The sequence below is a fragment of the Leishmania braziliensis genome, chromosome 33, assembly GCF_000002845.2.
Source record: "Leishmania braziliensis MHOM/BR/75/M2904 complete genome, chromosome 33".
Classification (NCBI taxonomy): Eukaryota; Euglenozoa; class Kinetoplastea; order Trypanosomatida; family Trypanosomatidae; genus Leishmania; species Leishmania braziliensis.
In genome coordinates this window covers 398274-414686 of record NC_009325.2, presented here as the reverse complement: position 1 = coordinate 414686, position 16413 = coordinate 398274, and the positions used below count along the sequence as shown (strand labels likewise).

Here is a 16413-nt window from a genome sequence, read left to right as displayed (position 1 = left end):
GGTGAAGGACGAGTGAAAATCGAAAACAAAAGCCCCGCACAGACACGCACACCCACAGGCGCAAAGGGAGGGATAACGGCACGGAGTACACGCACACGTTCACAACGACGTCTGGGCAAAGCGGCAGGTTCCGCAAATCGGCCAGAAGCGCACCTCTACCCACCCAAAAAAAAGAAAAAAGAGTGTGTATAGTGCAATGGTGGAAAGCGAAAACACACAGAAATAACGAGAGAAGCAAGCACAATAGGGGGAAAGACACCAACCGCAAGCTAAAGGAAAGAGAGGAGAGGAATAGGGGGGAGGGGAGGCGGAAGGACTGAGAAGGTGGAAAGCGCACCGCGATCAAGATGGAAGTCGGAAGAAAATTAGCAACACTGAGACAAGTGAGCCCACATGCAGAGAGAGAGTGAGTGAGTGAGTAAGTGACAAAGGTCAGCAACTGTAAATAAATAAACAAATAGGCACGAAAAATGCAGCGGAAAGAAGGTCAGTTTGTCTTTTTGTTGGTTTGTATGCTGTTTGAAATATGTCTTGGGCTTCCGTTTCGCACTTGTGTGAAGTACCCCTCACCGTGGCGGACAGGATGAAGAGAGAGGAGAGAGAGAAGGAGAGAGGCAGCGAATTTTTTTTTTTGGGGGGTTCTTCAGTGGAGAGTAAGACAAACAAAAAAGAATAAATGCAGCGACGAAGAGGGCCGAGAAACAACAACAACAACACAAAGACTGAGTTCTCAGCACTGAAAGCGTTGGCGACGCTAACCACGACGAAGGAAAAGAGGGAGCGAGAGAAAAAATCAGGGAGAAATGTGGCCTTGGACACGATTTGGGTGAATGCCTGAAAGAGAAAAAAAGACAGCGGGCCACTGTCCAAGAATGCGTTTTACACGAAAACAAAACAGAAGCGCTACTGTGCAAAGAAGAGAGCACACGAGAACACCCAAGGTAGACGTAAGCGCGGGTACCAATAGCAGCACCCGCAGGACACGTCGGAAAACACAAAAAATGAAAGGAACAGAGAACGGTAACAAGAAAAACAAAGAGGCAGTGAAAGAACAACGCGCATACGAAAAGAAAAAAAGGAAAAAAAAAAAACACGATGGAATCAATGGGGAGAAAATGACGGAGAAGAGGAGAGCGGCTGTCTTGAGGAATGAACTACCGCTACGGCACAGTAGCGTGAGCTAAGTATTGTGGGGTCACCCACCTGGGCAGAGACGCAATCAAGGCGGAACAAATAAATAGGAAAGGAGAAAGGCGTATCAGAGAAATGCCAGGTGGGATACAACGGAGAGGGAAATACAAGACACACAGGATGGGTGCAAGTAGAGCTGCACTTGGGTTGTTTGTTTTGTTTGTGCTGTTGTTGGCAGTAAGGGAAGCGTTACTGGGATGAAGAGGTACCGAATGTTGGTCGGAGGCCAGACAACTGTCCGAAGTAGAGAAAAGGAAGGACTGTGTTGCTCAGAGCGGACCCCTGCCACGGTTGAAATCAACAGACAGGACTTCTGTGCGGGTTGAATGTGCGGTAGAGGAGAGAGAAGATATGAACGTTAATGTGAAGGGGCGACAGTGAGGGATCTCAAGACGACAGTCGACAAGCAACAAAGCAAATGAGAACAAAGAGGCACAATAGAAATGTGGGTAATATCCGGTGAAGGAAAAAAAGTGAAGGCAAGCGAGAGCGCAGTTAAGGCCGAGGGGGGGGAGCGAAGAGGGAAAACTACCAGAGAAGGAGTACACGTGAAAATGAAGGCGAGAGGAAAAGGAGAACAACAGACAACAGAAAATACAAGTGACGAAAAGGTGTACCCACAGATGCACTAATACACTAACAGTGCCTCGTCGTGGGGAAGAAAAAAACGGGCAAAATCAACGAATAAATAAATAAACGCACTAACGAGGGTCTCCGTCGCGTTTAAGTGTGGATGTACGTGTCCGTGTAGGAGAGTACCTTCAACAAAAGCGTCAAAGGGGAGGAAGGAAGAGGGCCAGTAGTGAAGGGTATCACGCACAAACACCAACAGCGAGGGAAAGGGGAGGGGGGCGGGGATGCAGTAGCAAAGCAGCAGCAAAACAAATGCGAGAGACGGGCGAGGATATAACTCCTACTCAATACGATGCACAAAAACCGTCCCTCTACGTTGAAGTTGTGTATATGTGGGCTTTGATTTTTCACGCACAGGATATCCTTAATTTTTCTCCTATAAATATTAATACCCAAACTCTTCTTCTAGCATGCTCGCGCTCTCTTTTTTTTTTTTGCGTTCCCAATCGTTCCTCGCTCTCTTGTGCACGTGAGTTAACAGGGCACACACTCACACACACACACACGCACGCACACAACGAAGTAGGTACAGGACTCAGAAAGAAGGGAGGAAACGGCCACTGCCACCACCAAAGAGACAGAGACCGAAGATATATAAAAGACAGAGAGAGAGAGAGGGGGGAGGGGGGAAGTGGAAATCACACAGGCGATGCCCACAGCGAGAGTGACGAGAAACAGCCACAACCAGAAAATGAAAAAAGCGGACGCAAGAACAACCAAGAAGAGAGGTGGAGGAAAGAACAACAACACAGCGCGTGCTTATCCAAAATAAAAAAAAATGACCACTGATCAACGTGGTGACCTATTGGTCTCAAGTAAAAAATGTCCAGTTACTCCCGCACACGCGACCACTTTTGTTTGCTTTTTGTGAGTACTGTTAGGGTCTATGCTTTTTTTCCTTTTTTTTTTTTTACACTTGCCTCGGGTTCTTCGTCCTCCCCCCTTTTCCGTATACCTTTTACGGAATCTCTCGCGAAACGAAAGAAAACCCCCTTCCAGAGTCGGTGGAAAGCGCAGCGCGCTATCGACGGAAAGCAACGAGGCTTCCCCTTAGAAGAGCAAGAGAGGGAGAGGAGACGAGAAAAACGTGTGCAGAGCCGCCCCCTTTTTTTTTTCTCTTTACAGCGCTTGCACTTTGCCACGACAAGAAGTTTTTCTGGTGTGTATTGCGGGTGATGAATATATCGAGTCAACGTCCGCCACAGTTTTCGCTTACAGCGCTTTCTCGTTTGCAGACACCAAAGGCACACGCAAAAGAAAGCGAAGTGTGTGAAAAGGACACACGTGTGGGTATATGCGGAGGCGGGGAGGAGGGTGAAAGTCAGCGGGAGAAGAAAAAGGGGGAGGCTCGCAAATGAAAACTCACCAAAGAGCGCTAGCGAAGAGAAGAAAGGCGAGTGCGGAAAAACAAAAAGCCAGCGATGAAAGGATATGTAAAGCGGCAAGCCAAGAGAGAGAACAAACGCGATGGTAACAATACCCTCGCCTGCGCTTCCGTGATGGCGTGGGAGGAGGGAGGCTCAGGGTTGTCAAGTTGGACGACCAAGACGAGGAGGAAGTCTGGTGGTGAAGCGAGAAGAGAAACAGGAGACAAAAGTGCCAGACAGAGAGGGAAAGACACGACCACGCGAACCCTCGTACGTCTTCTTCTCGGAAAAGATGGAAAGGAGGAAAAAAGAGAGCGCGCGCGCAGGCCAAGACACCAGGTGAGAGAGATTCAAAATGACAGATAAAAACAAGACAGGAAACAGCGGCGGCGGAGCGATCTCAGTAAAGACGCCAGAGTTACACAGAGGAAAGACAAGTGAAAGGAAGGCACGCAAAGGCGAAAATGATAGAGCTGATGTTAAACCGTTGAGGATGAGAGGAGGCCTGCAACAGTGGGAGTGACTGCACGTCACTCTCTGAGAAGACCAGCGGAGTCTCACTTCTACTATAGCGAGAGTAGAAAGCCGACCTTCAAAGAGGGGAGTGAGGAGCTGCAGACGCTGACACGTCGTGCACAAGGAGGGGGATACGAGGAAGCAGTATGTATGTTGGCAGGTGTGGGTGGTACGTCCACTGCGTGTGGGTGAAACTGAAAACAGCGCAGTGGCGGGGAGGGTCGGGGGAGGGCGATAGCAGCTCGCAAACTAAGTCAGTGCTCACGTAGCTGAGACACTCAAGCCCACACACATCACACGGACGCGTACATACAGAAATACTCCAGAGAAGGCAAAGCACCACCACAATAGAAAGAGCGATACTCGAAGCCTACTCCAGTGGTGACGAGTAAAATTAAAGGAAAAAAGGGAGACAAGAGGAATGGTGGTGACACAGAAATTCATACGCACCCCATACACGCGAGAGCAAGAGAGAGGGAGACAGACACTGTAGACCTCGCAAGAGCCACACAGGAGAGAAGGGGACAACTAACACACGAAAAACCGTGGCAGTACTTCTTTTTCTGCTGTGTTGCTGCGGTGGGTTTGTGTGCCCAGTCTTCTCCTTGCCGGCAAAAAGTTGTTGGTGCAGTTTCCTTTGCTTGCTGGGCTTCTGTGGCGCATGTGGTGTGCCTTCGGCTGCAGGGAGAGACGTTGGTGTGCGTGTCTGATCTGCCTCGCACTTGGTGTCTCACGTCAGAAAGAAAAACAATAACTGCTCCCAACAGTCGACACAGGAGGAGAAAAATACACTACAAGAAAAATGAGCCCACAGCGTCAGCTGAGGTGATGGGGTAAATGAGCGAATCCACCCGTGGCGAAAAAGTGAGGGTGGCGCGGTTTGTGTGCTAAAGAGGCCGATAAAGGGGGACAAGTCGATGTGTTACTTTTGCCACCTGTGTGTGTGTGTGTGTGGGGGGGTCGTACTCGGTCTTTTCGATTTGCTTTCGCCTGCTGCAAGGTCGTCCAGGTCGCTCTTTAGCCTCAGTAAAATTTACTTTCCTTCGCCGTATCCGCGCTTGTACGCTTGCGGGTGTGTGAAATAGCCTCTTTCGAGCCTTTTGTTGTCTTTCACTTGTGTAGAGGCTCTCGCGTAACTGCGAGGGTGGGGGACTGCACGCACCGACGTACCCTGTCGTGGATTACACGAATGAAGCAAAGACAGAGACGTGAGCAACACCTGTGAGGGAGAGGGTGAGGGAATGAGAGAGGCAAGAGGGGGGGGAGCAGAGTGGGAAACAATGCGAAAATGGGAAGGCACAGAAAGAGGGGAACAGACAAACTGTACGAGATGGAGGGCAGAGGAGGAGGAGGAGGAGGAGGGGAGGGGAGGGGAGGGGAGGGGGGAGAGAGAGAGAGAGAGAAAGGCTGAGAAGGGGAAAAGAAGAACGAGAATACACACGCGCGCACACACACACACACACGGAGACCGACGCAAACGGCAAACGAACAAGCAGAGCGGGAAAAGAACAATACAACAACGCAATACAGGCAAATGCAAACAAGCAAAAAAAGGCCCCCCCCGACAACCAAAAGAAGATGAGGACAGGGAAACAGGAATGAACAACAAACAACGGGGAGGGGCGAATAGGCAAAGGAGAGCGCAATAACAGTGAAATTGTAAAAGAAACGGAAAAGACAGCGTCCAGGCACAGAGAGAGGGAGAGGGAGCTGAGCCGAGCCGAGTTCGGGGCTCGCTCTAGAACAAATGCTGGACAATAAGGAAACAGTGAGAAGAGGAGACTCAAATAATAGAGGGTTGCGAGGGGAGAGTATCTTGCAGGGCACAAAAAGTGTGAAATCGAGTGAGGGAGGATCGTGATGGTAGTAGCGGTGATATGAGTTCGAGATGACGACTGAGGGCTAGGGGTGGGGAGAGGTTGAAAGAGTACCGAGAATCAGGATGAATCGACGTGGATAGGGAGAAGGGCGCGACAGAGAATTTCATACAACAGCAGCACGCGGTCAACGCGGAGAGCGGCACCGTACAGGTCAGAAGTGCGTTACAACAGACAACACAAAGCGGCAAAAGAAAAAGTGAGTCGAGACGCGAAGGCGAAGCGAAGCGAGAGCGAGAGAGCAACGACACGGTCGTTGAAAAGAGCAAAAATGGCACAGACACTGAAAGCAAAAGCGATGCGCAGAGAGGCGTTCCGAGACCACTGGACTCAAGAGACAAGACAATGGGAAGAGGAGGAGGAGAGACTGGAGAAGGAACGGAAAACGAGCGAGAGAGACGAGGAAAGAATGGGCGCGTGCTTTTGCTCTTTTCGTTTTTTCTGTATTCCGTTGACGTCTTCGCTTTTCTCCCTTCCAACGCTGGACACGTTGTTCCTCTTGACTTTCGTTTATTCCTTCACTCTGTGCTGCTGTTTCTATTTCTCTGTGTGTGTGTGAAGGGGGAAAGGAATGGGGGACAACAATCTCGACTCTCTTTTGATTTCCTTCCATTTCAGGATGTGTAGGGGAAACAGTGAAAGAACAGGAGTGAGTATGAAGGGAGAAGTGTGGTTGAGGTCCACGTGTGTGTGTGTTGGGGGGGGGGGTAAGTACTCCCAGAAAAGAGGGGAGGATAGGTAGGTGAAGTTGCGCTAGACGGGCAGTCTGTAAGTCCTTGAGAGATGGATGGAGAGAGCGACATCACGCAAGAGCGAAACCCTACAAGCAAAGACAGCGGCAGCGGTTTCCCTTTCGAGATGAAAGCGTCAGATGTGAACTGTCATGAGCCTGCATAAGACCAGGCTCGCACGTGGACCTTTTTGCGACCTCTATACAACCACGCCGCTCTTGTTGCTTCTCGAAAGCATTGGAGGCGAACGCAAAGCGGTATGGCCAGTGCTGTGGAGAGTGCTGCGCCATGCCCAACTACGTTGGTGACTTCATGTATGTGCATGCATGTATGACGCGCTTATACAGCGGGGGTTCGTCTTCCACGTCAACCTGCGGTGGTGGTGGGAGGACAGCTGCCTCGATAATGCGGTACCTCTTCGCTTCCTCTGCTTGGCCACTCAGATAGTGGTGGTGTTTGGGGGGGGGGGGGCAGGAAATGGCAAAAGCTAAGAAGAGGAAGGAAGGGAGCGGGAATATTGGCGAGTGACTACACCACGACTTAGCGTTCCTTTCTCTTCCAAACCACACATCGCGAACACGTCTTCCAGCACGCCTCCTCCTCCTCCTTCTCACGTACACCAACGCGGCACCCCACAACCCACCCACAACCAACAAGCCCAGAGGCACACCGACCCAGCAAAAGACCTCTCTGAATACGACATCAACAGGAGGGTGGGGGTGAGGGGTGGGGAAGGGGCCAGAAGTAGAGAGACTGGGGCAAGAGCAGAGGAATACCGACGCGTCAGTGGCGCTGTGAGCTCACTCTTTCTCAACCCAACAAGCGCACCGTACAGGTCTCTGATGCACACACACACACACATACACACACACGAGAGGACAGAGCGACAAACACCAAAGGCGGCCATACTCATGAGTCACCATACCACAGAGAGATACGAGAGCACAGGCGAGAGGTGAGCGAGGGAAGGCGACCCCTGAGCATGCACGACTAGCACTACCTCTTTCCCTTGAGCCTACCACTCTTCATGCTGCGCCAAAGCCGTGGCAGCAACCCTCGCGAGTACACTTCGCGCAGCGGCATGCGTTTTGTGTAGCGGGCATAGATCAGGCGTGAGACAGCACCCACTGGCAGAGTGCCACTAGCGATGAGGACAGAATAGAACCACTCCTGCGCTGTCAGAGGCACTGTCGACATAATCTTGCCGCCAAACTCCACAATGATGATCTGCAACATAACAATGACGCCGACAATGCAGAAGAGCACGGTGCTGTCCTCCCAGTTCGAGAAGAAGCTCTCGCTGCGGTGTAGAAGACGTGCATTGAAGAAGTTGAAGACTTGCATCCACACAAATGAGTTGAAGACAAAGCAGATGTGAGTATCGCTGAAGTAGTGCGGGTAGCGCAGCGGTGGTCCGGCGTCCTGCGATGGGTTCGTGGACCCGCGCGCGCTCAGCAGCATATTCCCATAGCTGAGCAGAAAAAGTTGGCCAATTAGCTGGAAGGCGCTCTGAAAGCCAATCTGGAACCACATGCTCGACACGATGATCGGGGCATCCTTTGGCTCAGGCGGCCGGGCGAGGAGCATCGACTCGCATGGCAGCTCCGTTGCCAGTGCGAGGGCGGCAAGCGTGTCCATGATGAGGTTCAACCAGAGGAGCTGCACGGGCTTCAGGGGCGACATGTTCTGCTCGCTCATGATGGCGCCAACAAAGGAGACGACGCACGCCGCAAAGTTCACTGTGAGCTGAAATTGCAGAAACTTGCGAATGTTGTCCTTGACGTTTCGACCCCACATAATCGCTTTCACCATGCCAATAAAGTTGTCGCTCAGCAAAATAATATCCGACGCGCGCTTTGCAACGTCACTGCCGCTGTTCATGGCAAATCCGACATCGCTAAGCTTTAGGGCCGGCGCATCATTGGTGCCATCGCCGGTCATTGCAATCACCGCGTTCGCGTCGATCCGCCGCAGGAGGGCCAGCAGCCGCTTCTTGTCCATGGGTGTGGCGCGCGCGAGGATGCGAATGTGCGGCATGTACTGCTGAAGTAGCTCCGCGTCGCTGAGCTGCCGAAAGGTGTCTCCGTCCAGGACGTAGCCGCTGTCCATGAGCTGCTGAAGTGTCGCATTTACTGCCGGTTCCTGCATCATCCATGCTGTCCTGCCAAACGCATTCTCCAAAAATTGCCGCTCCAGATCAGAGCCGACGCTGCTGTTTTCGTAGTAGCGCGGTGACACATTCACAAGGATGGCAGTATCGCTGTTCTCTGTCGGGCCAACCCCATTGTCGCTACTGCTCACGAGCGCAGAAGTGGGCAGCCAGCTAGGCGCTTCGGGATGGCGCCGGACTCGATTGCCGCCCAGCGACGTCGTCCCCGTTTGCGTGCTATTGCTTGAATCACCGCAAAGAAGCCCACAGCGGCGGGCAACGTTGATTGCCGTGAGAGTTGCATCACCAGTGATCATGATCACTCGCACACCAGCTCCAAAGCACTGGTACACTGCGCCAGGTACCTCCGGCCGCACATCTTCCTCAAGACCGACCAGGCCGATCATGCAGAACTCGCCATCGTGCGCGGAAGCTGCGCCGTACTGCGACTGCTGACTCCACAGGTTTGCCTCTGCGGCGTCACATGCATCGCTGAAGGCACAGCAAATGACTCGCAGCCCCGATTCGGTATACTGCTTCAAGGTCTGCTCATGATAAGCCCGCATCTCAGACGTCAACGGCACCGAAACACCCTGATCGTTGATGTACGACGTGCAGCGATCCAAGACGACCTCTGCGGCGCCGGTCGCGTAGATCCGGGTGCAACCCCCTACATTGCTTCCAGCAGCTGGTGGGGCTGTCTGTCGAAACATGCACACGCTCATCTTGCTGTGCGAGCTGAAAGGGAAGCGACGACACCGGCTAGGGTCCTGCATCGCGGCCAGTATGCAGGCTGGGGTGTTGCGGAACGCCTGAACATCCTGCTGCGGTGTGTGGCTGCTTGAGCAGTGCATGAGATAGCAGAGCAACAGCAGGGCCTCGCTCGTTTTATTAGTTGCACGCCCTACCTCTGGGTCAAGGGCGTTAGCTACAATGCAGTCCAACAAAAGTTGCACAGTTGAGGGAGGCACGGTAACGGTGATTGCTCTCCTAGGGGGCGCAAGTGGGAACGTGCTCTGCCCCAACCCCCGCGGCGTCGGTGGCACCGCAAAGTGGTGAAGAGTTGTGGAGTGAGTAGGCAACGCCACTGGCGACTCCTCGTCGCTAAAGGTTGGGAGGCCGCTGCCAATTAAGCTGCCGGCGCCGTCTACCGCGTACGTAGTCGCGGAAAGGAAGATTTGCTTCACTCGCATTGTTGGGGCCGTCAAGGTGCCCGTCTTGTCCGTGCACAGCACCGATGCCCCGCCCATGGTTTCACACGCTGCCAAGTGACGGACAAGGTTGCCATCCTTCAGCATGAGCCGCATGCTGTAGGCGAGTGAGATCGTCACCGAGAGAGGTAGGCCCTCCGGTACGGCGACCACCACAATGGCAATCGCCGTAGTCAAGTTCTCAAAGAACTTCATGCCGTGCAGAGGTCGGCCGTGCACCAAGTACATAAAAAGCTCCTTGATGAGCAGCGACGCAAACGTGAAGACAGCCGCGCCGACGCCGAACTTGCCGATGACCTCTGCCATCGCCTCAAGCTGATCTTGCAACGGCGTGTTCGTTTTTTCTGTTGACTGAATGGAGATAGCGATTTCGCCCGAAAAGGATTTCGGGCCCACCGCGCACACGAGTGCCACTCCCTCAGCGGAGCCATCCAACACCGACGACCCGCTGATAAGAAATGGATCGGTGAGCACCTGCTTCAGCACGTCATCGTTCTCACCGGTGACGCTGCTTTCGTCTGCCAAGACGGGGCCGAAACTGTCCAGGAGGACGGCGTCAAACGTTAGCTGCATCCCGGAGCTGACCTGCACCACATCCCCCACAACAATATCAGAGCTTGGCACCTCCAGCGCTACGCAGGTGAGACCGTCCGTGCCAGTTACACTAGCCCCACCCCCGCTTCCGCTCACGCTGCTGAGCGGAACATAGCGCCATACCGTGACCTTGCGGCGCGCCGCGTTCTCGGCCCGCATCACCTCGGCAAACTGCTCCTGCTTACGGTAGTCGTTCACGGCGTTCACAGCCGTCACTATGAGCACAGAGGCGAAGATGGCTGCCCCCTCAATCCAGCCCATGGTGGGGTCGACCTCACCCGTGCGGAAGTCGGGGGTGGTCATGCCAAGTGCCATTGATATCAGTGCAGCACCAATCAAAATTTGCACAACGCGATCGTCCTGTATGGAGTCCTTCATGAGGTTCCAAATGCTCTCCTTCGGCGGCCGGGGTAGCACGTTCACGCCGTATCGCGACTGCCGTTCTGGGACCGAGTGTGCTACAATGCCGAGCTCCCGGCGCTTCACCGCGTCCCTGCGCTCCTGGATGGAGCTCATATCCACCGCAGGCGACCCGGCTGGGCCGCTCCGCACGTTGAGCTCACAGAGGAGCCCACCCACGCCATTGTGGTGGCCCGTCAGGATGTCGATTCGTTTATGGCCAACCATGTCCGCTAACGACACACAACCTCCGCTATTCCGGTCCGTACCGGCGCCGCCGGTAAATACGAATACATCGCCCTTATGCATCCTCGGCAGACAGAAAGGCGCGATCCACCGGACAATGAGAGGGGGAGGGGTTTGCTTACCAAATTAAACAGACCGACGACGTGGAGAGGGGAGAGGGGAGAGGGAGAGGGGGAGGGAGAGAGGAGGAGAGGGTAGAGAGAGCAAACTATGAGGAGTATGCACAACAGAACTCAAACGGCTATGAAGGGTAAGTAGAAAAAGAGAACACTCAACGTAGAGAAGATGAATGCCTCCGATGATGAATCTCAGATGAGGTCACACTGACAAACACCTGAGAAAGGGCCGAAGGGAGCGAGGTTGGGGTGCTACCAACCACGAGACTTCAGAGTGGGCAATAAGAAGTACCCGTAGAGGAAGTAGGAAGATGGGAGCAGCGAAGCTCACGTCCGCCCCCCGAAGAAACTTCACGACGCCTGTGTTGAGCAGTCAGCGTGCGCCCACTTGGCTCTACCCTTTCGCTGGGACTGGCTGAGTTGATGGGTGTGACGGGGCACACTGCTCGAATGGCTACGCGGCAGGGACTGCTGGGGTAAAACAAGTAAAGATCGAAGGCTTCCCAAAGGCAGCAAAACGGGCAAGTTGGTGGTGAAAGAAGAGGAGAGAAATGAGATAAAAGTGAAATCGCGAGTAGGGAGGGCGCTGGGAGTGGAGAGAGGGAATCTATGGTCCGCCAGGCAGTAGTAAGACCGGCGACTAAGAAATAGACTGTCGCGCAGCACGAGGTGGTGGGGGGGGGCATCCAAAGCAGAAAAAAGAAACGCTTGCGGAGGATGCGCACTATAGTAGGATGAATGCCGCGACCGACAAAGACTCGCCTGAAACAGTTGTATTGCACCTCTCTTTTTTTTCTCGTTGGTTTCTTCGTTCTGGGGCTGAACGATACCGTCGTGCAACAAGGATACTCGTAGATACGCACCCCGATGCGCATGCGCAGTGTATCACACCAATGTCGTGCGAGGGGATGAGGGTGTAAAGAGCTAAGAAGAATGAACAAGACGAGAAGAGGGCGAAGAACGGCACCTAGAAAAAGAAGGGAGGTGCCTAAGCACAAAATGTCAGCCTGCGCATGTGCAGCCGCCGACAGACACCGACATACACACGTGCCTGTGTGAAATACTCAACCTCACCTACCACCTCCATCACCCCTCTTAGGAGCGTCATGGCCGTAGCTAAACTCGAAGGCTCAGCAAGGTGTCTCTCTCTCTGTGTATGTGGTCACGCGAAATGCGCTGTGCAGCACGAGAAAAAAAGAAGCCTCGCCACCAACAGCGGTGGAGAAGGGGGGCACGATGCACCAAGGCAGGTGCTAGCGCCAGGAGTCGAGTAACGCAACGACAGATGCCACATGCCGGTGTTGATGAAAGAAGAAAACGCACTAACATCGACAATGACACACGCAAGAAGTGTGAGTACATCGAGAGCAAAACCGCAGAGCACCGTCTATCAGAGGAAACAAACGAGAGAGAGGGAGAGAGAGAAAGCCCACAGTGATGGGCCCTTTTCTTCCTTTCCTCTGGTAGGCAGTGGTAAAGCGAACAGAAACGACGGTGGTCGATGGGGATGGGCCTGCGGTGCCTGTGAAAGGCACAAGTGCTCGAGGTCGCATTCGAGTGCACGGGCGTCTGTGACCACGTTTTGAAAGTCCATTGGCTCCTGCTGTGAGGAGGATTGGCTGGGGTTTCGCATGACAACTGAGCGCCTGAAACGCAAAGCAGACTGCGTGCAAGTACACACATACGAGTGCGGAAGAGTACATCAGAGTAGCCAAGCAAGAAAGCCAATATGTGATATTCACTAAAGCAGAGCTCTTTCTGGTCCCCTCTTCCTGTTCTACGCTCCCCCTCCTCGTCCCGGGATTCAGCGGTCTCAGGTTCCTCCGTATCCTTCTCCCGTCTCGCTCTACTTGGGCATCCGTTGATGCGTTGTAACACACACACACACACCAACAAAACACGCACGCTAAGAAAAGCGCCATCGCAAAGCTATCCCCTGTCAAAATCAGTATCACCAAGATGAGCTCGGAGCAGAGTAAACAGCACGCTGGCTACTACCTCCCTCACCGACGCAGCGCTCCCGCACCCAGAAACAAGTGCGCACGGCAGAAAAGGGGGAGAGATCACGGCGGAGGAGCACTACGGCGTTGGCTGGGGTCCTTCAAGTACTGTAGCGCGTATTTGAGAGCTCTTGGAGTGGGATGGAAGGGGGGGATTTCTTTTTTTGTGCGCCACGACCAAAGGGGGTTTTTTTTTTTTTTTAAAGAAAAAAGCCCCCCCCCCGGGGGCGGGGCCTCCTTTTTGGGACAAATTTTGGGGGCGCCCCCCCAAAAGAAGGGGGGACCTCCCCCAAGGTTCTTTCCTTCCGGGGGGGGGGGGGGAGAAATATTTTTCGGGCTTTTTATAGGGGAGAGAGGAACCTCTTTTGGGAAGGGGCCTCCCCCCCCCTCTAAAAAAAAGCCCGAAAAAGTTTCCCGAAAAGGGGGGGGGGGGGAAAAAACCCCCCCCCCCCCTTTTTTTTTAACCCTCCCTTTTGGAAAAGTTTTTGGGGGAAAGCTTCTTTAAAATGAAAGGGGAACCCTCCCCCCACTTTCTCCGGCAGATTCGATTCGTGATTCATGATCGTTGCCATCCCCACCTCCTTCAGCGGAACCTAAATGCTGCCGCTCTCGTGCAGGTTTTATTTTTTCAAGGAAAACAGCTGCATGTACAGCGTCGTTGGCGTCCGCCCATACGGGTCCCGCACCTCGCCCCTTTCCCTCAGCTGTCTCTTCTCCCCGCCGCTCTGTGATTCGTGGTAGTGCGACTTGTGGTGTGCTGCGGCCGGGTGCGGCAGTGTTGGGACGATAGACAACAGCATTGACGGTGCGAATGGGGAGCCGCTATGCAATGGTTGGCACCCATGGTGCATCGTGCTGGGTAGCATGATAGTGGTGGATGAGGTACTGTCACCGCTGCGGCCAAATGGGCCCAAAGACGAGGTAACGCCACCGTGTAGCCCTTTGGCCAAGGTATTCTCGGGCCGGTCATGCTCCATCTGCTGCTGCTCCTCTTGCAACAGCGGCAAATGCATTCACCGCTGTCGTAAGTGTTACCCTGTCGCCACCCGTGGCGTCAGGGCGCAGGGAAGTATCCGGCACCGACTTTCGCCGCGACATGTACGTCGAGTCGTCGTCGTCAACGGTGGTTGCGTGCCGCATGGTGGGGGAGCTGTGGTGCTCAAAGTAGTCTGTCTCTCCGAAGGTGTGCACAGACACCAGCTTGCTCTGTGTGTGGATCGCCAAGCGCAGGAAGCCTTTTCGGCGTGGCAGCAGTAGGCGAGCAGGACTGTGGGCCGAGGATAGAAGAGCCTCAGAAGCTCCATCCGAGAACAGCAGCAGATGGTTTAGGTCATCCGACAAGGTACTCTCATGATACTCGTCAGCACCCTTGTCTTTATCCTCTGCATCTGTGGTGAGCTGGGCCTTCGTAGAGTGCGCGGGTGAGACGAGGGGGCCGCCCACCCTCTCATTGGGTGTTGTTGTTGTACAGCAGCACACGCTTGCGGGTTTCGTACGAGGCGTTCATATAACCGGAAAGCAATGTGGATCTCGCGCACGATGGAGACGTAGAAGAGGAAAGTGTCAACCACAGCGCTTATGCGAATCTTCAGTGGGCGGCGCAGTGAACTGGTGGTTCTAGTGGCTGCATCAGCCCCAGCATCTGGTGAACCGCTGGATTGCGGACGACCCGGCCTTGCTTTGCTCTTTGGAGAAGCGGCATCACACCATGCCCACGCGATGCAAAGGCACCGGCGGTAGACCTCAGCCCCTGCGGGCTTCGCCGGAACTGCCTCGTCCTTGTCGAGGCGCATCACGAATTTCTTCATGAGGGGGTCGTAGAAATAGTAGCGCCACTTCGCATACGTTGCACCACCAGCTGCCCAGTCAGCACCAGTGGAGCTCCTCACAGCAACGGTGGGTGGTGACACAGGAAGGCCCATGATTGGGCCCGATGTTAGGGGTATGACACGGGTGTTACTCGTTGTGAAGATGCTGCCTGTGTGCGGCAGCGACTGAGTCGATAGCGATTGCTGCACCACGTTGCGGTTGCCCAGAAAAAGCTTCGTGTCACGACGGGTGGCGTTGCTGATCATGTTCACCCAGCCACACCAGGAAAGAATGCCGTGCGGGTAGGCAGCAAAGAAGTAGCAAGTACGTCGCATCGCTGGCGGGTGTGGCGACGGCGGTCTCGTCGGTGTAGTGAGGGTACCATTGTGGCACGCCCGCAGAAGCCTACGTCCCCCCTGTCCCAGTCATCATCGCCACTGTTGTCATTGCTCTTGTACGGCTTTGCTGGCGATGCGTTACTCATCGCTGCGCCGACGGTTCTCACCTGCCCCTGCGTCTGAAGGTTGATTGCCGATTCGGGGGGTCTCCAACGCAGACACCACCGTCAACTGTGTGTCTGTCGTGGGCGGTAAGTCGTTTGTCACAGTAGTCGCGGTGAAGGGAAAGAACGCGTTGTGACGGGCGGCTAACGCCACCGCCAACGCAGGCATTGGAGAGTGGTCGCTCTTCGCGGAAGTGCCTTTTACTCACCATCGCCTGTCTCCTCTGGGAGGAGGAGCAGCGGCAGTGGGACATAGGCCGGCACCAACTGCAGGGAGAAGTAGAGCTTCCACAAGCGACACTGGAAATTGGCGCACCGCCGGTCCACACGAAAGTTGAGCCGATTTACCGCACGGTCAACCCACCTCTTGTTATGCCGCTTCAGGCTCACATCCTTGTCCTGGTGATCCACATAGACGAAACTGGTGTACCAGATGAGTGTGATACCGCCAAAGCCCAGCATCAGCGTCGCAAGTGACGCCCGCAAAAAGGTCTGATCATTTTCGTCGATGGTGGCCGTCTCGCTGGCGTCTCAATAGTACCAATGAAACCACCGCAGCACCTGGAGCTCCATCGTGCGCTGGTTCCAGTACCAAAACGCAAAGGTCAGAACCGCGGGGGTGGAGAGAACGATGAGGCGGATGTTGTCATCGGCAGGGAGCTGCCCCTGGTTCCACGCCGAGGTGATGCCAGAGAAGGTCGAAGGTGCAGACCTGGGTCGCCGCCGGCGCACCTGGCTTACCACTCACCTGCTGCAGTTGTTGCCGGTGCTTTTGCCTACCGGTCTTTCGCTTCACGTGCAGGGGCGCCTCACTCTTTTCGCGCTGCGGGGAGGCGAGATTTCCTAGGACTAACATCTCCCTGTTCAATGTGGCCGCCTTCAGTGCTGCATGCGCCAAAGTCGGCGCTGCTCCACTGCCCTTCGCTGGCAAGGAGGGCGACGTGCCACCACGGAGGGAGATGATTAGAGAGCTGACACTACCCTTTTTCGAGCCCTGCACCGCGCCGCCACGTAGGAGGACGCCTGTTGCGCAGGAAGGAGAGCAGCGGCAGCACAGCGATAGCGACAGACA

At 54.4% G+C, this 16413-nt stretch overlaps 1 protein-coding gene and 1 pseudogene across 2 annotated transcripts; both read right to left on the bottom strand.

The window, feature by feature from the left end:
- Positions 1 to 7311: 7311 nt before the first annotated feature.
- On the bottom strand, positions 7312 to 10896 carry LBRM_33_1200 (putative calcium-transporting ATPase; the record flags this gene model as incomplete). The annotated part of the gene is made up of 1 exon (XM_001567838.2): positions 7312 to 10896. The coding sequence occupies one exon, from the start codon at positions 10894 to 10896 to the stop codon at positions 7312 to 7314; it is 3585 nt and encodes a 1194-aa protein (XP_001567888.1).
- A 2754-nt stretch (positions 10897 to 13650) lies between these two features.
- Positions 13651 to 15914, bottom strand: LBRM_33_1190 (annotated as a pseudogene). Its single transcript is given in 3 exon segments — positions 13651 to 15546; positions 15549 to 15872; positions 15876 to 15914. Coding segments are annotated over 3 exon segments (2259 nt in total).
- Between the last annotated feature and the right edge of the window lie 499 nt (positions 15915 to 16413).